The sequence below is a fragment of the Grus americana genome, chromosome 13 (assembly GCF_028858705.1).
Source record: "Grus americana isolate bGruAme1 chromosome 13, bGruAme1.mat, whole genome shotgun sequence".
Taxonomy (NCBI): domain Eukaryota; kingdom Metazoa; phylum Chordata; class Aves; order Gruiformes; family Gruidae; genus Grus; species Grus americana.
In genome coordinates this window covers 22,598,250-22,622,729 of record NC_072864.1, presented here as the reverse complement: position 1 = coordinate 22,622,729, position 24,480 = coordinate 22,598,250, and the positions used below count along the sequence as shown (strand labels likewise).

The window sequence follows — 24,480 nt, the reverse complement described above, 5'->3', positions numbered from 1 at the left end:
CAACTGTGGAACAGGGCTGTGCAAACAGAAAGGGTATTTGGCTACGGACAGCTTCAGCATGAGCATAACTCTCCCAGGTTCCTCTGGGGAAGCTCAACACTCAAGCTAAGACATGAACCCTACCGCAGGCCTTCAGGTTGCACTACTTTTATCCCAGCTGCTCTCTTACAAGTCGCTCAGCCCCACGCTCTGATAACCGCCCTTCGGTACGCACACATCAGCTGTTTTCTCAGGAGCACGTCCGCAGGGCAGGGCTGCTGCGAGGGACTGTCACAAACATATTTCCACCTCTGAGCAGCCAAGCCAAGCTGTTCCAACCCACTGACCTCCCATTAGCTCTGCACGCATGCAGACGACAAGGATGGGCCCTCAGCTTTCACAGCCTACTTCTCGCTCATGCCTGGCTCCACATCACCCATAAACACAGCCACGTAAGGTTTCTTAAGTTCAACACAACTCCAAAAACCACTGCAAAGGATGGTGGAGTCCTCCAGCTTCTGCACAAAGAGGTTTGGCTGAAGCAGGGTATCCCGCCCGTTCCCACTCGGGGTTCATGCTCTTCAGGACGCTGCCGCAGAAAAGCTGAATGACCTGTCAAGCGGCAGTGTGGGAGCAACCACAGCTCCTCGGAACTCACTCAAAACAAGTGTCTTCCATCAGCACCTCTGCATTCGTAGGAGGCTGGCTGGTTCTTCTCCTGGTGGCAGTTTGAGGAAGGGGCTGGTTGGGTAGAGCAGAAATTGCTTAATGGAATGGGAACAATTATGAATGGCACAAGCCGAGATAAAAAAATGCATTCAGAGTGTCTTTAATCATGTAACACTAAAACTTCTTTACAGTGTCATGGCAATCTACACTTCACCATCTGCTTGATTTTTGTTCTGCCCCCATTTCTCAAATACAGCATAAAAATGACATTTTAAAACAGAACACATGGCTGTTTCTACAAGACTTCACTGCTTCAAGTGAGTATTTTTTGCCTGTTAGTCTTGTATAAACTTCTCAGATCACCAGAATTCTTTCTTTCCATAAGAATTTTAAAAGATAAAGCTCTCTCCTCCCTACCCTCAGACCTTCATTACATTACTAGGTGTGTCTTCTGGTTTAGGACGGCAGCCTTTCTTCCAGGCTCAGTATGCACCCCAGAAACGGAAAGTTGGGGGGAAAAAAAAAATATATAATGAGTTATTTTAGGAGTATCTGAGCATATTAAAGTTGAGAGGTTAGCTAGAAAGATTATATTTGGGGCAGAAGGATGCATCAAGCATCCATCAGGGCTTTGGAAGATACTCTGCACTACATTACACACGGAGGGATTTTGTTATGGACCATCAAAGAAACTGTTGCTACGGAAGACAGAAGAGACGATCTTTCCAGTGGAATTAATAGTGCCTTCGCTATCCGAGCTGGACTCCGAATCACTGCTTCCCGAGTAGGCGCCCAGGCCAGGCAGGATCCCGATGCACACGGCTGCTGAGGGGCAGTGGACTGTGGAGCCTCCCACTGAGCTGCTCCCCAAGGGAACGCAGGATGGTTTTTCTGGAAGAAAGGTACCCCAGTCAAAAATGAGAACGCCGGAAAGGACTTTCTTCAGCTCAGGAACTGCCGCATGTCTTTCACCTGCTATTGCCACACCAGCGGCGGATGATTGCAGGATTTAATTAAAGCATAAGGCAGCTTTATGCTGCAATAAAGCTATTCTGACAGGAAGGACTTGCTACCTCAGGGGATTTTTTTTTTTTTTTTTCCCCTCATCACTAGCTTAAGCCCAGCTCTGTGCTGGCATTACAGATTTTTTATTCTAAAGTTGTCAGATTGATGCTTGTCAAGTACCAAACCCACTAAATAAGAATAAATAGCTCTGCTTTGTGTAATTGAATATTTTTTTGTGATATAACAGCATAGTTGGGGAAAAGTTTTATTCCATCGCTCTGCTAGTCAACGTCTCCTATCTTCCACGGCTAATTAATTATTTCCAGTGTTCTGAAAGTTAACTGAACAGAAGGAGATTCAGGAAGCGCCTTGGGTTGTCATTACACAATTGCAGCTCGCCCTGTTCGTGTCAGAGTATCCTGACAGCAAGTCAATTGCAGCCCTGACAGCTAAGACTGAAATGCAACTTCATTTTTCTTCTAGTTCCCCATAATTTTCTGAAACAAATTGGTTTCAGGATGGACAAGATCACTTCACAGCATGAAAAGCTAAGGGTGGAGGTATACAAATACATCAAATGCTGCGGTGAAGAGGAAAGGGATGATGTGTTTGCCACGTCTCCTCTTGACAGGACAAGCACTAGGCTCGAAATGCAGCTCTGGAGGCTCCTATTAGTTATCAGGTAAAACTCTTTAAGGGTAAAATTAGAATATACTGCCTAAGGAGGGTGCACGATCTCTATATGTGGAGAATTCAGAGCAGCTTAGACAAACATCTGTCAGGAATGGTTTAGGCAGGGGATAGAGTGACGACCTGTAGAGGCTCCCTCCAGCCCTATTTTCTATGCAGGCTGCCAGCGCCTATAGTTACCACTTCTGCTGCTTTAAGAGAACACGGTGACCGCAGTCTGTGCTGTCTTGCATAATGGAGGAGCAGAAAAGCAAATCCTCTATCAGACTGAACACCAAGTCAGTTGCTCTTCAGGTGAGAGACAGACTGCTTCCCACATGCAGAAATCAGGACATACCTTGATTCTTTTCGTCATGATCAGTGTCTAGTTTCAACCTCTTCACACTGTTACCACCATCTGAACTGTGGAAAAAATAAGAAAGTGTCTTGTTCCTCATAAGCAACCACCTAATTACTGTGAAATTAGAGTCACATCTTTGCCCCAAATGCTACAGCGAATGTCGGCAGGGTCCCCTGATGACCATCAGCACTTCTGGCTGCTGTTAACTGGGGCTCCTCGGGGACATGCAGGATCCTAGAAAGGGTCAACACCTACACTGCAAGTATCGCCCGTTCACCTGGGAAATGGAAACATGCCTCTGGCAGTGCAGGTCAGACCTCTTACACAGTAACCCCGACCTGCCTCCTCAGCTGGAAGCACCCCACAGAGCACCAGGAACAACTGCCCGAGCTTCAGCCACCCCACACACCACCAGGCTTGCACATGTGGATGACTACCACACCTGATGGTGCAACACTGGTGTCTTTCCCCTTCCAGGGTTTCCTTCCCCTCCTTCAAGCACCTAGAGAGCCTGTTCTAAAATATCTAGAAATCTTGCACCCAGTAAGAAGCCCAGTAGGTTTTACAGCCATTCACACACAGCTGTAGTGTCTGAACTGAAAAAGAAAGGGGTCGGTTTTGGGTTCAAAGTGGTGCTTGGGGAAAGGAGTGTCACTTGGCCTTCTGACTCTTCACAACTTCTATAGCTCTTCCTTGTCACCGCTCAGTTTCTTTTCCTCCCTCTTGCATGTTCCCAATCCTAAGCCATCCACATAAACAAATGCTTCCCAGCTTCAGCTGTGATGAACTGAAGGAATGAAGTATGAGCATTTTTATGCATTAACTCTTTTCTGTCTCTGTCAGAACACGCAGTACAGATGAAAGGTTATTCTGTGTGGGGAGGCTTTAATAGTAATACATCCTTTACAGGAAACTACAAAGCTCAGAGAGCAGATGTTGAACTCACGCTACACTTGGTTTTGGCCAGTTTGCAATAAAAGATAAGACAGCAAAAATAGAAGACCGCAAAGCAGATCAGTGATGGCACTGACATGTCAGTTAAGATGCTCTCTTCAAAAAGATGCCATCTGCAGACTTCAGATCTGCCATTAAGCACATGCTAGCTCCTTCTCTGTGTCCTACTGGGTTAACTGCTAGTAGTTACAAGAAAACAACCCCCACATTGTTGGCTGCTTGGTATCAGTTCAGGGTTTCTCTTCTCTGCCCTCCAAAAACCCAAACAACTACCCAACCCCCCCACACATCAGGTGGTGGAAGTGCTTACTTCAGTTTCCAGACATGCAATTACTGCTGTACTGGGAACTAAACATCACCCTACCAGATAAGCTTCTAAAATAATCTCTCGTTCTCTGGGACAGATTCAGAAACACTGACTGAATTTCTAGATGTCAGTAATCATCTTAAGTATTAGACGACTCATCTGTGGGAAAGGAGTCTGATCCCACATGCCTCGTTTCTCCATAACCTGCAGCACACCAGCAGCTGCGTTTGCATGCCAAGATCAAAACAGCAAACCGATCGCAAACCCGGGTGCCATCTCCCCGGGATGGACAGGGTGTTGATGTGTCGCTGCAGATCAGCGAGGAACGAGGGGAGTTTGCCTGATGCCCTCAGGATCAAATCGGTACGCAAAGCTCTTCTTTCATAACCTCTGTCTTCCCCACACTGCCCCCAGGAGCAATTAAAACAACCCATTTTAGACACAGATAAAACCAGCTGGTAAATTATGCAAACCAGAATGAAATCACACGAGTGAGGTGACACTGATATCTACAAATAGAGATGTAAAATAGATTCCCTCTAGATCCCCAAGCAGGATTGCCCAAGCCTGGCAGTCTAGAATGAAGAGCCTACCCACTTACTTTACACACGCTTATCTATTTGAATTGCTTCATGTTTTTCCCACAGTTTGCAAGAGCCTATAAAACAAGGCTGGTCTTTTCTTATACCTCCCCCCTCTTTTCTTTAGGGCTAAGGTTCACTCCTCACTCTCTGGAGGCAGTTTTGGCCTGCCTCCCTTTACACTGCTAACCGGGTTCCGTTCCTCGTGAATTTATAGAGGTGTGAAACTAACCTTCTGTGTTTCACAGCTCCTGCCAACAGCTTTGCCTGAGAGAATTTGTTCTTGTTTTCCACTGACTTCATGGGCAATTTCTTCTCAGTTTCCTTCTTTGGGTCCATACTGACTCCCGCTTTGGTGAGAGTGCTGTGAATTAAGGGTTAAGGATCAACCGGGAAGGAATGGAGAGAACAGACACTTCCTCTCTGATATATTTAGCCAGCTCTACTGACAGCAGCGACCAAAGTTCATTCACATATTCTATCAAAATAAACTTATTTGTAATGACATATAGCTGGCACCTTTGGCCAAGACAGAAGAGACTTCACCCGCAAGGTTCAGAGCTCTCGGGTATCGATACCAGGTCTCCTGGTAAAGAGGTCCAGGCAGCAGACAAAGAGCTGCTTTTCTGAAGTCAGAAAGGCACAACACACGACACATCCAGCACCCATAAACGCACCCATCATCCTGCCTTTTTCTGAAGGTCTTAAAAAGGCAAAAGGTCAGACTGGATGAAACCCAAAACCAAACAAAAAGGAAAAAGGCAATGCAGTACTTCCTCCTTCTACGGGGATCAACACATTTGTAATACAAATTTGCTGTTTCAACCCCTAATCCTTACCAAAAAATGAAGTAGCAGTACGTGGGCTCACTTCCACTCCTCAAACCCTCCTTTTGCTGAGCCCAGCAGGCTTCAGCCGCCTACCAGAGCAAAACAGTTCAATTTTCTGTTTTAGTATTTATCACTCTAACTTTTCAGCTCACCTCTTTGTAAGGCCCACAAGGCTATTACTGCCGGTTTGAACACCAGCCCCAAGAGAAGGAGACAGACCCGACTGGGGTCCAACATTCACCCAAAAAGACTGCAACTACACAGAAAAACTACGTAGCTTAAAACACTATTAGCAAGGTGGGATGCAGTTGAAACCTATAATGAGGTGGCAAAGCTTAAGCAGGTTCTCAGACAGGATAAGGAGGAGCTTGGCCTGTTATTAAGACACACACACAGACTAAACCATCTCCTGCTGTGGCAGGATCTAGTCCTGTCCCTGCTAACAGTTAGTGTCCAGCTGTACCTGATGAAGTGAGGTCCATGAGAGATCCTGTTTGTTAATGAGGTGCCAGTGGGGTCACAAAAGCTTCTGCAAAACTATTAAACTGCACATAGCAAAGGCAAATCAACACAATTTAAAAGGGTATTTGTTTATAAACCTAAATCTAGCTTTCTAGCAGCTTCTCTCTGACTACAGCTCCACTGATCAGGAGACACAACTGCAAGCTGGAGCTTCACAGGCTCACAGTTATTGCAGATAACTAGTGGATAGTGAATTTCACATTGATGGACAGTATCTTTGGAATCATAGGGGTTTTTCCCCACTGAACACCTGCAAATCAAAACCTCTTACACCTTCCTTTGAAGTGACACACTCAAAGTCTCCAATCACTTTACAATTAGGGGTGCTCAGATGCCATGCCTATACGATTTTCACCAAGGATACAGCAGTAACCCAGACTGCTCCCTACCTCAACTGAAAATTGTCTCAGCCAAAACCAGACTATTCAAGTCTATTTATTTTTTAGGATGGCACAGGAGTGCCATCCTGTGGCTATCAGAAGCAATCAGAAAGCTCGTTGTGTTGAACACACTGATGTCGCAACACATGATTCCACACACTTGTGGTCAATTTAGGTTCGTTTAGGTTCCTTACCTTGTTATATTCTAATACCACACTACAAAAGCCTGGCTGAGGAACACAAGCACTTTTCTTTAAAGAGATACCAAATGACAGGCTTTTCACTGCCATCCAGGATGCCAGTCTCCCAACACTCAGAGACACAGCACGGTTTTAACAGATTTTATGTGTACAGCTGTCATTAGCAAATGTAACACTATACCTAGCCAAGAAGTGTCCCCTCTCAGGAAGACTGTATTAGAAATAAACCTCTCAATCTTAAATGTCAACAGCATTACAAAAGCTGTCCTGCAGGAAAGCCTGCTTCTCGGAGGGGGAACTTCTCATACATTTACATAGGATTTAAGAGAAGAGAACATTGTTCTTGAACACTTCTCAGAACTGGCTTAAAAAAAGTATCTGTAAATCTTTAATCACTGTCAGAGCAGTGGGGTCTGGGTAGGGTGAGCAGCAAAATAAACTAGTTGTTCATGTAGGAGGAAGTAAAATTCCTATGCATCCATGCATAGGAATTTCTTACGCTCAAGAGCACGTTAAAATATTCCAAGGCATGTTTATCCTCAAGATACACGATTTCATGATTGTTCAGCCTAAAAAAATGAAAAAAAGAAAGAAAAAAAGCTCTGTACTTGAATACTGACATAGGTTTTACCATGAAATTAGTGCCTCTGGGTAGATTAAATTGGATGTTATAGCAGGAAAAAGACCAAATAATCAAACTCACTGGGTTGACATTCCTCTCATTAGTTTGGAAAAGCACTTGATTCAGTACCTATAGATCCAGCACGTTTACCTAGTACCCATTGGTTTTTGTCACTGTAGCAATAAACCATTAGTAACAACATGCAAATGCAAAAAAAACACTCTTTGAATTTTAAAAGAATATCACCAAAAATTTCAAACACAGATGAGTGATTCTACAAGTTGCTCCGAGGTTGCTTTAAATATTATGGTTAAATAAATAAAAAACGCCAATTAAAAAAAGGAACTGAAATGGGCAGAACTTCTCAGTTTTTCGTGAGATGAGGTGACTATAAAACATTCTCACTCCACCCCATCATCAATAAGTTCTATAGTTTAATTTAGAGCAAAACTTCAGATACAGAGCCAGACGATATTAGTAAGACTGCAAAGTATGAGGTTAGATGTGCCTATATGTCTTGCAGAGGCCCAGCTCGGTAAATTCAGAGATCAGGGTGTTGTGTGGCTAATTCAAGACAACGTAAGAGTCCCTCCGGGCAAGTATGGTTCATCCCTGGCGTATGTGACCTAACTAGAGCTGTCAGCTGCTTCCACAGCACAATCTTATACTGCACATCCCTGCATCAGCCAGACCCGCAAGCAACCATCACAAAAATTAAATATATCCCACAAACATCCCATTATTATATCCAACAGATCTGGAAAATATTCCAAATCCATCAGCCAACTACAGCCTAATTCTGAAGTAAAAAAAAATAATGCATCGGTACTGCTTTTTCATAAACGCATTACTCAGATAACTTAGATGCTCTTCACAGAAGACACTGAGTTGTAAATCATTAACTAATACAAGGTAACGCAGATCTTTGTGGCATTGGCACTATTCAGCTTTATTTGCTGACTGGTTTTTGTCACCTCCTTGTGTCCACAAACTCTTTCAGTTATACTAAAGCATCCTTGAGAACTTGTGCTTTGTTGATTGATGACTTAACAGCAATGGTTTTCATTAAGAGGCAAAGAAACCATCAGATTTTGCATAGATTCAGTAAACCTCAAGAAACCCCAACATTTAGCTTAGCACCAAAATCCTCAAATCATTCCAGCCTCCCCTGACTGGCAATGATTAGAGAGAAAAAGCATCCTACATCGTTTTCTAGCACATCTTCATGAACAGTTGGCGTTCAACAGCAAAGCCAAACTGTCCTGCTCTTAGTTCTGCCTAAAAGTCTGCATTACCCACAGCAGCTGCGTTCCTGTGGGCACTGACTTCCCAGGAGAATGTCAGCACATCTGCACAGCCGGTTGACTGAATTTCTCATCCTGCAGTTATCAGCGAGGAAGAAAGCAGTTAATAATTCAAGAATAACAGAGAGAACAATTCAAACATTATTTCAAACAGGTACATTAAAACCAGCAAATTTACAGTTAAAAACCAAACAAGAACATTTACTTTCCAATAGAGGACAAAGGCAAAAGATCAGAAGTAAAAGGCTACTTTTCTTTTATGTTCTCTTTCTAGCTATGGTATTTCATGCCCTCAATAACAGAAAAAACCCTACCCCAAACCCAACTCAAAAAAACCCCCAAACAACGGGGAAGGGGAGAAGGAAAGAAAAGGACTGAAGACATGTGGGGTTGGGGGAGGAAATCAGACATCACAGTGGGAGATCCAATAAAAACATTAAAGGCTACCACTGCACATATTCTGTAAAGCAGTTTTACAGAAAGAGTGCCAGTGGCAGCTACATGTCCAGTCTCTTAACCTCCTCTGCATAACCACCAGCCATTTTAACGTAAAGGATATTCTGTATTCATTTAGTTCTTTCAGCTCTTCTTCTCTTCGTTGCTTTTCTAGTAGCTCTTGCTGCCGAGAAACCTCATCAAGGAAATGCGTCTCATCTTCATCTAAGCCTCTTACCATATTTTCTGAATAAAGGAAAAGAATGCACATTGATAAGCTAAAACCACTCGAGTAGCCGTTTATTTTGTATTACTTCGCCATTCTCTCAGAACATTTTCTGATGATTTCAAACTGCCCCACAGACACAGGCAAGCACCCACATCTAATGTACGATGCTTCTAATACTGCCGAGGTAGAACCGCTTGCACGGAGTCACTGGGAACGTGTGGAGTAGAGCCCTGGGTGACTGAGTGAACTCCAGCAGTCACGCTGATGTGCCGAGTAAAGGGTACAAAGCAAACTCCACAAGCTGTCTGCTGGATTCCATAATTAAGGAGTGAAAATACTTCCCAGTTAATGATACCGGATGCTAACAAGCCGAAAGTCTTACACACTCAAGCACACAAACTACAACAAACTAACACAGTTTGAACACAACGCTATTATTACAGAGAAAAGCAAGACACAATTCATGGGAAGCCATGAAATGCTATTGGACTTGCTGGTATAATTAAGGAAAATCGACCGAGCAGCTTTTCTGCAGTTCTGAAATGCCATTTGGAACAGGTTACACTAAACAAGGAATAACCAGATATATTTGTGAGATATATATATATCCACATATATACGTGATATATTTGTTGTTTCGGTTTCAGGTACCAAGTTTAAGCCTGTCTCTTCAGAATCTGCTCTTAAACCAACCAATAACTGGAAAAAACCCACATTACTTCTCCCCATAAATCTTGCCTCAAAATAGGAAGCACATTTTCTTAAAGCAAACAATTAGTAACTTATCTGAGATTAACATCTGTTTCAAAAAAAAGGAAAAGTAGAAGCAAGACAATTAGCTTCCAAATAAAATTAAATTATTTCTAAACATGTTACCCTACTTTAAGGAAAGTACACGCTAGTGCAGCAGGAAGGTATTTTATCTTCTGTTCTGCATATGTTCAATGTCTCTCAATCAAATGTTTTATTTAGAAAGCTAATTTTTTTTTTTTTAGAATGATCAGGACTTGCTGTTCATAGTCATCCTCAGAAATCTTAACCCAAACATCACCTTTAGTCTTCATTAGAGTTTAACTCCCTGAGAGGATTTTTAGGCTTTTACATGAGGTGGCCTTTTTTTTTTTTTTTTTTTTTTTTAAAATCTTCACCCACATAGTCAAGTCCTACTCACTTTAATGGCAAGCTGAGCAACCCATTTACACTGATAATTGGCAAGCTTCTATCTAACCAAAAAGCTCCAGAAATCAATTATTATTTGAGATAACTTTTTAAAGGCTGAGCCCTACCCTTTCCAACTACAAGAAAGCAGAACTCATTCATAAATCTTTAAACAGTAACTTGTAGCATTCACTGCTAGTGCTGAGTGCCCCTTCGAACAGCCAGCAAAAGTAGTGAAACTGTGGACACTTTTTGAAGCGAGTGACATGAATTAATTTCATTCTCCGCCCGCCTGATCTGCAAACTAGGAGAAGCAGCCGTAGAGATCCTTAGGGCTGACATTACTGGGATTCCCTACTAAACCGTCGGCAGTAGGTTTTGTGCTCCAGGTTAGCGGTCTCTGTTACCCCACAAGGATTGTCTCAAAAGCAGCAGTTGGTTTACTTCTCAGTTACTCCCTCTCAGCGATGCTTCTCACTCCAGTACTTGGTTTACAAGTTTCCTGAACTCAAGGGAAGATGTTACAGATCTAATAACTCGGCAAGGGAAAAAATTAATGTAGGCAGTTATTAGAAGCCTTTCCCATCTGGGTTGATAGCAGTCACTTTTCTGGTGGCTACCTAGACAAGAGCTGCTTAGTCTCATCACCAAAGATGACTCGGATCAGAAGTTTACTGAAGTAAACTGGAAACTCTCCAGCTGGAAAAAATCCTGTAGGTACAGATGGAGACTAACGCATTAATGTTGCTATCTGTACTTTCCACTTTTCGGCACTAAAAATACAAGCAAAATTTAAGAGACAGGAAATAGCTTCCACTTATCCTTAGCTTGGTTACCAAAATCGTTCAGAAAGAAAATTCTTAAAGTTGCATTTTAGAGAATACTAGTATTATTTTTCATTTTAAATGCTACAACATTCTACTAAAATTATTTTACTTTGAAGAGGAAGACATTCTTGCAATGCTGAATAACCCAGCAGAAAAAAGAACTGCTAGTCTGTATACTGTTTTTTATCTACACAAAAGCTTTAGAGTAACTAAGTTTGTGTGCTTATGCAAACGCAATTCTTCACAAGTCCCATCATCAATTCTGACTGATCAGAATGACAACGCACTAACCTCACTTTCTACTCCTCCAAAATTCCCACGGATATTAAAAAATACTTATGAACATTTTAAGGCAAATTCAAGCATACTAGGGGACAAATCTTGTCACAAGTGCCAAATTAGGTTGAACTTTGATGAGGTAAACTAGTGGTCCACAGCCCACCCAACACTGATCTTTAGTTATTCAGTTCCTCCCACTTACCTTCTCCCAAAGAAATTTGGCTACAGGAACGATTCTAAGACAACGTACTACAAAACGGGAAAGGCAATCATGGCAAACAGCAACACACGTGATAGCATCTGCAGGGCAGGGAGTGTTACCTAACGGAACTCAAAGATCGTGCCATAGTTAAAGGTAAAACATAGTTTTGTTGCGTGTTTCTAGACAGAATCAAGTTACGTGAACTGGAGCTTAAAGAATGCAACAGTCTGAGGGTGAGGCTTCCAGCTAAAGAACCAAAATTGATCAGAACCCACCTTAAAATGGAGTCCCACAGTATCATCCTCACTTCTCTTTAGATAGAGCCCATAGCTCCCTTTTTCCCAAAATGGTTGACTAATAATTTTCTAGTTCTCATTATCATCTTTGCACTCAGCAGCACATATACAGGTTGATACAATGCAAAGGATTTTTCTATAAAACCAAAAATTCAAACGTCAGTAAAAATTAGGTTTCCATTTCATTAGAAGAGTTAAGTATCTACTTTTTGAATCAACTCCTGTATGTTTACTTCCTCCAAATAGTAATCTTGAGTCTCAAATCATTTTTGCGTCAATTAATTACAGCCTGGGAATGTCACAGCTGCTGGAACGGGATTTCTTTTTATTAATTCAGATAGGATGGTCTCGTGTTAAAGCACGAGTTCAAGAGCCACAAAACCACGTGACATTTCCACTTTTCCATGGATTGGTATCAGGGGGGGTTTTTTTGATTTAACATGCAAAATAAGCCTAGTATTCCACACTTTACAGGAATGCAGCTTTGTAACTGCAAGCAACTTCTGAGTTTCACGTGTGCAGCGCTGTCTCGGTGCCCACAATAATATGCTCTCTGCGGTAACATCTACCAGCCTTGAAAAAGACAAGATTCCAATAATACTTTTCTGAAGTCTATTTATCTCTCAGAGAGGCAGACAAGACACACAGATATGTCCCTTAGTCAGATGTTGCATACAGCTGTTGCACATGACACTTTGCTGGGTTTCGGTTCAAAATAGTAACCGTTGGTGCTTACTGAATTTGAATTGCTCCTCAAACTCCTGCTGCTTCTTTTCTCTCTGTTCCTGAAGTCTTTCATACAACGAACGTGGGTCATATGCCTCCTCTGGACATTCTGAAAGGAAGGAACAAATCAGGAAATGAGACCACATGTTACAAATACTAAATATCCAACAGTTCTTAGTTCCTTCACGTAAAAACCTTTTGAACTTGCAGAATACAAGCTACTACCTTTTAGTTCTGTTTTCCACAAAAGTGAAATATTGTCCAGTCTCTTTCCTATAATTATCCCATACCTTCTGGATCCTCAGGTTTTCGGACCTTTTCCCATTCCTCTTGCCTTCTCTTTCGTCGCTCCTCTAGCTCCGATTCAGACACAAACCTCTTGTTAATCACAAGGTCAGCAGTACCGTCTCCCCCATCCATCGTGGAACAGCCTGTCCTAAAAACACAATATGAAAGACATCAGGGGCCTGATTTCACTTGTCAGTGCATGAGACATTACTACACATCCTGAAAAACAGACCCACTGCACTTACAACTTCAGTTCTCTAAAGACCACTACACAGCAAGTACTAATTGAGATACCTACTCACTGCATAACTCTCAAGACTAACAGCAGCATCTATTACTCCTTCTTTACTCTTTTTCATAATTATGTCTTCCCTATTGTTTGTCTGCCTCAGGCTTGTTTTCTACGAGTCATATTTTAGTGGAATTTTCCCCACCGCACTGGATTTACCTTGCTTAAATAATTAAATAAATAAAAATACATTTTAAAAAAAATCCACACCTATTCTGACATCCTTTTATTTCAGTACTTACACCTCTGCTCTGGAGACAGGAGGATTTGACACTGTGCCTTCACCTTACCCAGGTTCTTTTCGCCCATCCTGTGAAGTCTTGAGAAAGCTTGCCCGTTTTCAGTGATTTTAATACATCTTTTTGTAAGTGCTTAACAGTAATATTTCAGAAACTAATCTCTCTAACCTTCAAAAGCATCCTGCACCTCTTTGCAGCTCTGGGGAGAGGTAGGCTTGGACAGACTATGCTGGGGGGCTGTCTGTCAGTTCAAAAGGTGAGTGAAAGGGAGAATTCCCTTGGGCTAAAACAGGGCCAGGATTAGAAAACAGGAGCAGCCCCTCCTCACACAGTGCACCCACCCTCTGCTTCAAGAGATCCGAATATTTGAGTACTGGCCAGGTACATATTTCAATACTAGGTGCAGGGTGGAGATGTTCCAAGGTGTCATCCTAAGAAGGCAACTCCTGGTCTCAACACCTGTTAGCCCAGGATGAAACAAACTGCTTGCGCTAGTCTTATCCGGCTTCTTTCGAGGTTTATTCTGCCAGCTCCATGCTAGAGAATGAGGCGTTAATGCCTATTTTTGTTTCTTACATCAAGCAGGTATACACGAATACAACAAACACACCGTCAACAGCTATCCATTTAAAGTCACGCTAACCTCACGCTTTTTTCTAGTTTCTTATTTCCTTGGTATAACTTCAGCAAGGTCCTCGAGGACAACAGATAATTGCCCGCTGTACTGCCAAGCAGTATTCATTTAGGATCTCACCCTGCCTGCATTTCAGCACTGGAGGAGAACTCAGTACATTAATTCTTCCAGGGAGGAGGAAGGGATGCGGTAACCCAAATAACAGAAGGAACCAGTTTATCATCCACAAGGAACCACTGCTGCAGGAAGCAGAGTCCTGAAATTCTTACAAAAGCTAATGCTTTTGTGGGGTATTGTTTGTAATACAAATGACAAATGGAGGTCTTTGGAGAAATCCAGATCAGAGCACTGGGCAAACATTTGTTATAGTAGGATGCATTCTTAAGGTGGGAATTATCGAGAGAAGACAAGAGAAAAGGATTCTCTTAAGAAGTGGGGAAAGGAAGGGTAGACCAAGGGCTGGCGATTCTCCCTCTTTCTTTTTTTTAACTTTTCTTTTTTTTGTTTCTTTTTTAGTATCTAACAGAAATCCACCTTAAGATGAGTCCGCTTTCCAGAAAGCGCGGAACACCTGCCCTTCAGAGCGTCATTTCTGAAGGTGGATCGAGCTGGAAACCTATGGAGAAGATGAAAACCCTGTCTCCCTCCTGAATACAGGTATAATCACAAGGCCAGCCTTCCGACCCAGCTGCTTCATAAACAAGATAACCTGGTTCTCCACCTGTGTCATTGCAACCTGTCCATTTAGAGAGGAAACAAAAAGTTCCAACGCAATGGTGACAGTCATAAAAACAGAGAGAGGGATTCAGCAAGGGCGCAGGATCACTAAAGCCTTCAACTGCAAACCACCTGCCTTCTGGTTCACCCAGCTCACTCAGACAATGTATTTTAAGATACCTGAAGTGGATTAAGGTTTAATTATGACTTGACATGCAGCTACGGTCTGTTCCCTACAATCCTGGAAATTGGTGTCTGATGAAACGCATTTCAGCAAATAACAACTTTACTGACAACTGCATCAAAAACGTGTACAAAAGCGGGGGTGGGAATAAAAGTCAAGCAGCATCGCATTTAAGTACATTTGCACTTAGGAAATTGGTTAATCTTGCTGTAGTCTTTGCCCTCAAACACACACAAAACCTTCCAGACCAGACAAAACACATGTGATTGGAAGCGGTCCCCTGTTCACCTATTTTTTGTCATTCCAGTGAGTGATATGCCGTCACTGTAAATGGCAGAAGTACGTCACAGCTGCAAAGCACACCTTTTGGTACGACCAGCTGGTAACATTCTCAGGATCAGAAAAATAAATCTCCCCAGCCCTTCCCTAGGCTGGAACAGAACGAGAGCAGCGACGATGCCTTCGGTACCGGCGCGCAGCTCCCAGCACGCCCAGATCTCCGTTAAGCGACGGCCCCTCCACCCAGCGCCGCTACAAGCTGGGGCCGCGCTTCCGCGCCTCTGCGGCACGTCCGGTGAAGCGCTGCGCACCGGGCCTGGAGCCTCCCCACAGCCGGAGGCGAAGAGCCGCTCCCCACCACGGCGGGGTCAGGCTGAAACCCGCCGCCGGTACCCGCTACTGACGGTGCCCGAGTGCGCTCGGAGCGGGTGAGCCTCCCGGGCACCGGGCTGGGCCGGAGCCTGCTCCCAGCCCGCGCCGCCGAGCCCTCGCCCTCCTCGCCACCCCCTCTCTCTGCCCTCCCTCACCTACTCGCTCCGGGAGCGGCCTCCCCCCGCGGTGCGGCCTCCGGCCCGGCCCGCCGCGCTCACAGGGCCCGGGCCTCTCCGCCGCTACACCCAAAGGGCCCCGCGCCGCGGCCACGGCCGCTCTTCCCCGCCGAGCCCCGCCGCAGACCTCCGCGCCCCGCGGAGCTCAGGCCACCCCCAGCACGTACCGCGGCCGCCGGCCCGTCACAGCGAGAGGCGCAGCCCGGCCCAGAGCGCCGCCATTGATCCCTCTCGCAGGCCCGCCCCGGTTCGTTCGCCGCACCGATCGCCCCGCCCCTTCCGCTCGCAAGAGCCAACCGAGTGAGCTCTTCCTTAGGCGACCCCTCCCTTCCGACAGCCAATCCCCGCTGCTCTTACGGAAGGCAGAGGAGCGCGCGGAACGGCCGCGCGCATGACAGGCGCGCGAGAGGGTTGGCTGCCAGGCGACGTCAGGGCGGCCCCGCGCCGCGATTGGGCGAAGCGCTCGGGCCGGGGCCGAGGCCGGGGGCGGGGCGGGTCGCCCGGGAGACGGCGGGGGGCGGGGCCAGGCGGGGCCGGTCCGTGTGTCGCCTCCATCTTTCCGCCGGGCGCCGCCGCGGCACAAAGGAGCGGCGCCGCCGGGGCGGAGGGGGGTGCGGGCCCCGCGGCGGTCCCGGGGCGGCTGGCGGGAGGTAAGGCAGGGCAGGGTATAGGCGGGGCGGGCACCGCCATCGGGCAGCGCCGGTGGGGCGGGCGGCGCGGGGCCGGGGCGGAGCGGGACGGGCACTGGGCTGGTGCTGAGGGGAAGGGGACAGCGCCGGGCTGGGCTCCGGCGGCGGTGGCGGGCCCGCTGCGCCCGGGGCCTTGGGTCGCGCAGGGGAGGGCGGGGTGCTCACCCCGACCCCACCCTCCGCTTCCCCGGGAGCCAGGCGTGCCGCCGGGGCAGGGTCCCGGCTGGGGGGAGGGCCGGGAGGCTGCCCGGGTGCGGGGCCGGCCTGAGGCAGCGGCCCGCGGGTGCTGCCCTGGCTTCGGGGGAGCGCGCTGCCTCGCCGGGGTCACCCGTAACCCCCCGGGGGTGGGGCGGGGGGCAACCAGCGGAACAAGGCGGGGGGCCACGGACCGGCCCCGCTTGCCTTGTGCCCGGCCGGGCTGCTGGCGCGCTGGGTGCTCCCGGCGCTGCGCATGGATGGAAGCCCCGGAGCTGGTGAGAGCTGGGCTCAGGTGCGAAGTTAGGAGTTCGCAAAAGAAAGCGGCAAAACTTGGAACGAAACGGGGGGGGGGGGTGTTACAGGGGTCCGGCACCCCGAGCCCGCCCTGTCCGGGGCCGTGACAAATTCGTAACGGCGCGTCCCGGGTGCGGGGGGATCTTCCTGGTACTTGTATGACTTGCAAAACAAGGGCTTCGCTACAGCGGGATGGTGCGGGTTGGGTTTTGGGAGGCAGGGGACAGAATGGCATGGTGCTCTGGGACCTCCTGGGAGCTCAGAGAGGCTCGGGAGGATTTTCGTGAACCCTTGAATATTTTTATATTAATGTAAAATGTCAGAATCCTGAAAACTGTTTACCGCTCTCACTGTAAAAGAATATTTCAGCAAGCTTTCTCTCTTTTACAGAGAAAATATGAAGCTGTGGAGCGAGCTACCAAATGCAATTTTTTATCTCGATCTTTTGTTTTGCATACTTGGGCAATAGATTAGGCAGTGGCACCTTTCCTGGACACCACGGTACTGCTGCGCTCTCTTAGTTCAGTGCTTATAAAGCAGGTCCTTTTGCTGTTTGTATTATACTGATGTCAAGCATGCATTTGTCTCTTAAGCCCTGTGATTCTGTCCTGCTGATCACTGTTTCTATCTTGCGTATCTTCATTTTTCCCTTTTTTTTTTTTTGCTCTTTCTTATCCTCTGTCATACAGCAGTAGGTACAGTGTCCCTTCTGGGTAGAGTCTTAATGTACATCCCGAGAATGATTGACTGTAGTCGGTTTTCATTTTCTGTTTTGTTATTTCAAAATCTTGCTCCGACTCTCTCGGTATCCACCCCAAGCCCAGAGTTCATCTTGGTGCTCAGCCCGCATTTATCAGTATTTCTCACGCAGTGGAACTTTGGTCCATGGGCAAGTATGGACGCAAGAGCTGCCTTTTCTCTTCTAAATTTATTCAGCCTTCTAGATACTGCATTGTTTTCTGAATGCTGATGTGTGTGCTGTTTTTTTTTTTTCTCTTTTATGTCTGTGTCAGTATTCGTTTTCTTCAACATAAGCAAGAGATATTTTTTTTTCTGCTTAGCACTAGTTTTGCTTCAGGTTTTTAATTTTTCTGTCCTTTGTCTTGCAGTGAATCCATTTGTTTGGTTTGGGTTTTTTCTCACGCTCGTCCTCAATTCAGTTCTTCTGCTTCACTCATAATTTTCTGTACATCCACCACTGGTATGAGGTTATTGTCATGTAGAGACTTAGATACATTGTGTACTCTGACTCTTCCCGTTTGCTTCTCAGTATTTAACCCTTTGCTATTTCCCTGCTAAACTAGACAAATCTCTTGGCAGTTCTCATCACCTACGAGCCATCCAAAATACTCTGGCATATCTTGTATCCTCTTGGGAATCCTGTATTGGACTGTGGATTTCTGGAGGACTGTGCATTCTCAAAACTTGTCATATCACTTTAAGAGTCTAGGATGCTGTTAAATGTATTTTTCTTTTGCATTTATCCAAATGCAAAGAATTGATCTGTTCTTTGCTCCGGTCTAAATCCGGCCCATTTTTCTGCAAGTGCTTTTGCATGTGTCTTTGTTCTCTGCCGAAGCCCACTCAGCAAAAGAGGTCCTTTCTCCTGCTGGCACCCGTTCCCATGTCCCTTCCTTTAGGACATGACTGTTACTGCTTTGTGCCCCAATCTCTGCTGTTTGTTCTCATTTATAAGTCTGGTTGAATAGGTTGTGTATTTCTCCTGGTGTGTTCTTTTTCAGATGCGTGAGGCACAACAGTAGCTACGTGATCGCTTCTTGTCTCTCCCTACTTCATCCAAACACTCTCTCGAGGTTTCTGCTAACTCTAAAAGTTTTCAGCATCAGCTCTCCATCACTTGTGTAGGAAGCTCCTCCAGGATATTTAATGCCGTGTTATGCATTGTGCACAGCTCTTGTCATTACTCTTGCTTTTGCTGATGGTTTATTAGCTTAGCCTCGGTTATTTACCTACTCTTAGATTGCTTATATATCTAATTCAGCTAGTCCACACGCCTCCCTTATCTTAGCTGTCATATCAGTATGTGCTCCCAGGTAGGTGGGGTTATTGGTTTCCTTGAAGTCTTTAATTTTCCTTTTCATTTAGCTTCAGCCTCCTGTACGTGGAGTTTGACTACAACACTTTACGTTAGCCACTCCAGTACCCTAATCTCTGGCTTCTTAATTCAGTGATCGCTCAGTGTCTCCCTTAATCTCACAGTTATCTTGTTCTGTGCCTTTCTTAATGCTCGTTTTTTCTCTTGGAAGGGATGCGATGGTTTTCTGCACAACTTCTCAGTGCTTTTCCTTGGTATGTTTTCAGTATTTTCACATTGGAGCTCTTGGCTTTCAGCATGTTTCATTTGCTGTGAGCCTCCTGGATGGGCTGGAATAGATTACTTACAATATTTTGGTTCCCTCCTATAAAGTAGGACATCTCTCATACTCTGTCAGGTGATATCAAAGTCCATTTCCCTCAAGCTTTTTGCTTGTTTGTTAAAATTAAGGAATAGAAGGGAGCCTAAGCAGTAAGTTAGTGATAAAGGTGGCAGTTTTGTCATGGAATGCTTACTGGCCTGTTACTCTTTAGGCTTCTTTGTTCAAATCTCCTTTCACATCAGTATCTCCCCTAGCTGATAATGTATTGTATTTTGAAATGTCTCCTATTGGTCTCTAAATCACTCAGATGTGTGGTGGTATCCTCACAAAATGGAGCAGAGCCCGTCATGTGCACCGTTAGGTTTCCCTCTTGACGCAGAGGCAGCCAGCTCAAATGCTGTCACCTTGTAGTAACTGGAAGGCAAGCTAGCGTGATGAAGCTCATCCCGTTCTGCTCCGCTGTCAGTATGTTGTGCTCAGCATTTTAAACTGTTTGGTTTTGGGGTGAGTTTTTTTCCTCTCCTGAGCTTATGATTGCTCAGTGGACTTTGAATTTATTCCTCGCTTTAAAGTAGCGCAGGCAGAGGTGCTGTGCTGGCATTCGTTGTCTTTCAAGTATCTCGTTAGAACTGTGTTGTGTCATTTTGTGCTCTGCATTTCCTCGTGTCCTGACAATACATTTTTGTTTTCCCTTCCCACTTGGTATGCGGTGACTGTAAGGTTGGCGTGGCGTGGCAGTGCCTGCGTGGTCTTTATTTCCTCTTCTATTCATCATCATGTCGCTGAGGTCTAATATAAGTCAAATATTCATGCATGGTTCACTAGGTTGTGTGACTGACCAATGCATCATGATCTCTTCAGCTGTGCTTGCGGTGGTCGGGTACCCTGATCTACCACTGTTGTGGCCAACTTGTGCTTCAGACCTTTACCCAGCTCTGCCATGGGAACTTTGTCTGTTTGGTGGGTTTTGCCCATTCGGTAGGGATGCTCGCTGATTCAAAGTCTGGGCTTGAGGTGCTGCTCATCATTATTAATGTGTATTTATTGCCAGGGGTTCAGTGAGTCGCCGTGATCAGTCACAAGAAATCCATCCTTATCCTGATACATCTGTCCCTTGGAGAATTACTTGCAACTGTAGTTATTTTTCTCCCTTTTTAAGGCTTTTTTGCTATAAGAAGTGCTTCGCTTTTGCTTTAAGCTTCTGAATATCTGAGCATTTTGCTGGACACGAGGAAAAGGACCAGAGTTGAGGACATCTTGATTTGAAGTATTGGCGTGGCTTCTTGGATTGCTTGCTTCGGTGCATGTGCACAAACTGGTAGGAATCTAGATTGAATCATAGGTTAGAGGACAGTAGGTGAACTACATGCCAGGAGGCTGTGCCGCTCATCTGTATTTTATACCTTTCTGGAGACAGTGGGACATGCTAGAAAGTGATCTCAAAAAAAAAAAAAAAATCCAGCAGATATATTGATGTTCTTTTTTTATTCCTAAAAGCAAGGCTGTCTGGTGGCATGGAGAAAGCTTAGAATTCTTCGCTGCTTTTAAAAACATTCACCTAATGGTGAAGGAAGAATGATGTGTGTGTTTGCACTCAAACACTGGTCACCCTAGAGTGAAAGATTTATAAAAAAAAAAAAAATAAAATTGAACAATGGGTGAGTTCTCTCTTTAGAGCTTTTACCCCTCTGGAACTTTTAGTGAAGTAGTATCTAAATATCGTTATCAAAAGAGTTTAATCTTAATTCTCCTGAAATTCCTCACAAAGTTATTTGGGAGAAGCCCCAGGTGACCGTGACTCTGTGTTCCTGATATTACAGGCTTGTGAAAGCTTCTTAAATTGTTCTTAAGCTTTCCTCCTCTCTTGATGTGCAGCCATAACAAACTAGAATGGGTACATGCTCTCATTTAAACCGCTTTTAGACCGCCTTGTGAAAGACGTACACGCCTGTCTCTGTGCCACGTCCTAACCCACCTGCGCTGGTCTGAGTTATCTGTCAGTCAGTCCCCTTCCTCTCCTTGGCCATGGAGCTCCAAAACCCACTGACCAACTTCCTCTGAGTTTCTTCATACAGGTGGATGCCTTAAAACACTATAAAAAAAATAAAATACTACAGCTCAGTGGTAGGAGCAAGGATACCTGTGAGACCTGGAGTCCCCAGCTGTGCTGTTGACAGAAGTACTTGTTACACGTGGTCACCTACTCAACACCAGGATCTCTCCGGCAGCATGTTTTCCTGTAGCAGGGCAGACAGGAAAGGTCTGCAAGGCAGAACCAGAAGAGACAAATGGGGAGAAACGAAGTTGGGTTCTTGTGGGGTTTTTGTTTGTCTTTTCTCTTTAATAGGTGAGATAAGGGGCTCTAGTGCCCTGCCCAGAGCTGTGCACCAAGTTCTGTAGACTTCAGCTCTGGAAGCCCTGCACTGGGGATCACGCTTCCCGTGAGTGCCTGAGGCAGGTTTGCTAACCTAGTGACCTACATGTTATATTTGACTTGGATGGCAGTCTTCTGAGCAGGTGTTGTATCCATTTACCAGGGGAAAGAGAATCAGAAGGACATCTCTTGCAGTCCCGAACTGAGGCTAGCAAAGAAGGAGCTGCTGGCTTTCCATGGGTGGCAAGGAAGGTCACGAAACTGGCTCTTGGCTACAGGCACCAAAAGATCGGACCATCCTCTGATGCTGTTTGAATTAACAAGTGGAACTTTCTTCAGCCTGTTTCCTGCTGTGCTGTTAGGTTTTTCGTGTTCGAGATGATAACCAGTGTCACGAAATGACAAATTTGGTGAGGCTGAGAATGGGAGGGTCTAGACATCGTCTGCTCTGTGCTTTGCTCTCCGAGGCAGTTGTCAGACAGCCGACAACGCGAGCTTCCAACTGAGGCATCGCTGAATTTTTCACCAATGTTATCAAAATCTTTCACACATCCAAAACTGTTTTCAGTGTATTTTATGCATTCATAATAGCTTAGTCATGCCAGCTAGCTGGGCTCCTTTCTGTGGTCTACAGCAGGAGGCTGCTCTGCCTTCTACAGAGTAGTTCTGTACCTAACCTTCCTTTGAAAATGAGCCCAGCTCTGACAAACTGGAGAAACAAAAGCATTAAGATTAGTTGACAGACAAGAAACAGCACAACTCCGGGATTTCACCATTTGGGCTCTGTTACACAAAGGCAGTGGTTTGCTGACAAGAATCTGCCCCTGCTTCCTGCAGTCCCTGCTTGTAGCGTCTTTCCATCGCCCCCAGTGCGGTCACTCAGGTGCCTCTGTGCTAGCCTAGATCTGGTTCCCATGGCAGGACTACACTGTGTGCCTGTTTGAGCTGCTCGGTCTCTTGAGTCGTCCCTCAAAATGCTTCTGTAGTTTATCTTTTGTTAATGTATGAGGTGCTTTAAACTACGTATGTATTACTGCAGTTTACTACAATGAGTTGATCTTCCTGTAATTTAGGAGAACTCTTTCATTGGTTTCTGGATAGTAATACAGGTAAAGCCCTATCCTTTCTAAAATGGGCTATTATTAAATTTACTAGAAAAAGCTTTATAGAAAAATGCGTTGTGGGGGGTTTTTTGTGTTGTTTCTTTGCAATTCTGCACCTCTGCTTGGTACCCAAAGAGTCCACACTTTCCTCCCAGTACTGTCTGTTCTGGAATTTCTTGGTCCTTTTTTTTTTTTTCTTTTCCCAATTTTGAATCCTGGTATCTTGAATGTATTTTGTCAAAACTTAGCGAATTTGTTTATTGTCCATAACGTCTGTAACTTTCAGGGCCACAAGGAAGATTAACTTGCATTAACCGAAGGATTTATGTATAAGCCTCTGAATGAATGTCTGTGCCAAAACCTAACATGGTATAGCTAATCAACTTTATTTCGTGTGCTTGTATCCCTTCAGTTTGTAGGATTAGCGTTCCCTGCCATCTGCGGGGCGTTATCCTTATCTTCCTGCCGCTTCTGAAGCAGTGCGTTACACTCTGCTCCTTGGGCAACTGCTGAGCTCGTTCAGCTCTGCCACGTCAGCCTGCTGGAGGCAAGTCTCGTTCAGCTTCCCCGGAGCTGTCAGATACCGCTATCTCTTAAAAAAGATCATTATCTCAGATGCGTATTCATCTGCCTGAAAGCATGGCTTTGTCTCTGAAAAGAAACGTAATGACTTGTCTGTAGTTTGGGGAGAAGGGAATGGGGAAGTCCTGTTCCGCTGACTGATACCGGTGTTGCATGGGTGGTTTAGACGTTTAAAGCGTTAAAGCAGAGCTGAGGTTTTCTGAAGGTCACAGTACAAAGGACAGTTCCACCAAAATGCTCATGAGATGAGAAATGATGAACTCTGAGATGGGGAAACTAGGAGATGGTAAATGCTTCAGTTTCTCTTTCAGAAAGAGCTGTAGCAGAACAGTCTGCGATGCTTGAGGAGCCCTGAGCGCTGGTGTCGCTGCATCCAGAGGAAAGGGAAAACCTGGGCAGGGCAGGTGTGTCTTTACCAGGCCTACTTCAGAGACACTAGTTTAAGTGAGAAAGTGAAAAACACTTTAAATCCATGTTGCAATTTCAGCCTTCCTCTACCAGCTTAAAAATAGACTTAAGAGAAGTAAAAATGCAATGTTCAGGTGACTATAAAATCTGACTTTCATCGTCAGTCTACAGAAAAAGAAACTACTGTGGTGGTAGTTAGTATCTGCTTCTTCTTTCTCCCTGACTATTATCACATCAAGGCGAAGAAGAGATCAGATCCTTCAACTTCTCTGTGTTTCTGACAAAGCTAGAATTACCCAGAGAAAACTACAGGGTTAAAGCTCGTTTTTTTTGTGTAAGCCCTGCACAACCCTGGGGGTTTTCACTGACAAGCGCTTGGGCAGAAGCCGGAAAGTTTGGAAACGTGATCAGTCCCTCTTGCTTTCTGTGAAGCAGGCATGCTCAAGGTCAGTCTGCTTCCAGTTTGGGGTGCTCTTACTACAGCGAGAAAGCAAACGACCGTGGCAATGGCTTTGTCCTGCGGATGATGACACACTGCATGCCAGTAAATGCTGTTTCCCATTGAGTTTTGACACTAGTCTTAACCCTCTGGGATATTTTTTTAAGAAAATAGAGTTGAATTAGGGGTTTGCTTCAGATTACACAAGATAATGTTTGGTTACTACATGCAAAAGAACTGGCACAGCATTTACTGGCTCCTTCTGAAGCCTGCGGTCCACTTCTTGCAGTGTGCTGCGTGGT

At 45.2% G+C, this 24,480-nt stretch overlaps 2 protein-coding genes across 5 annotated transcripts in view; one reads left to right on the top strand and one right to left on the bottom strand.

Moving 5' to 3' along the window:
• Positions 1-792: 792 nt before the first annotated feature.
• Positions 793-15,982, bottom strand: PSME3IP1 (proteasome activator subunit 3 interacting protein 1). The gene is made up of 7 exons (XM_054840494.1): positions 15,881-15,982; positions 12,826-12,971; positions 12,546-12,644; positions 8,938-9,064; positions 4,758-4,886; positions 2,681-2,745; positions 793-1,539 (listed from the first exon to the last, which is right to left on the bottom strand). Exons 2-7 carry the CDS (start codon positions 12,953-12,955, stop codon positions 1,322-1,324), a joined length of 768 nt encoding a protein of 255 aa, XP_054696469.1. The 5' UTR covers positions 12,956-12,971; positions 15,881-15,982; the 3' UTR covers positions 793-1,321.
• A 263-nt stretch (positions 15,983-16,245) lies between these two features.
• The window catches only part of RSPRY1 (ring finger and SPRY domain containing 1), a 39,875-nt gene continuing 31,640 nt past the window's right edge, over positions 16,246-24,480 (top strand). The window contains exon 1 of one of the 4 annotated variants that reach the window (XM_054840251.1): positions 16,246-16,363. The gene's annotated coding sequence lies outside the window, so the exon portion shown is untranslated. Of the gene's footprint in view, positions 16,364-16,710; positions 16,893-23,987; positions 24,284-24,480 lie in introns of those variants that run through there. The other 3 variants (XM_054840256.1, XM_054840253.1, XM_054840252.1) reach the window with 3 other exon arrangements.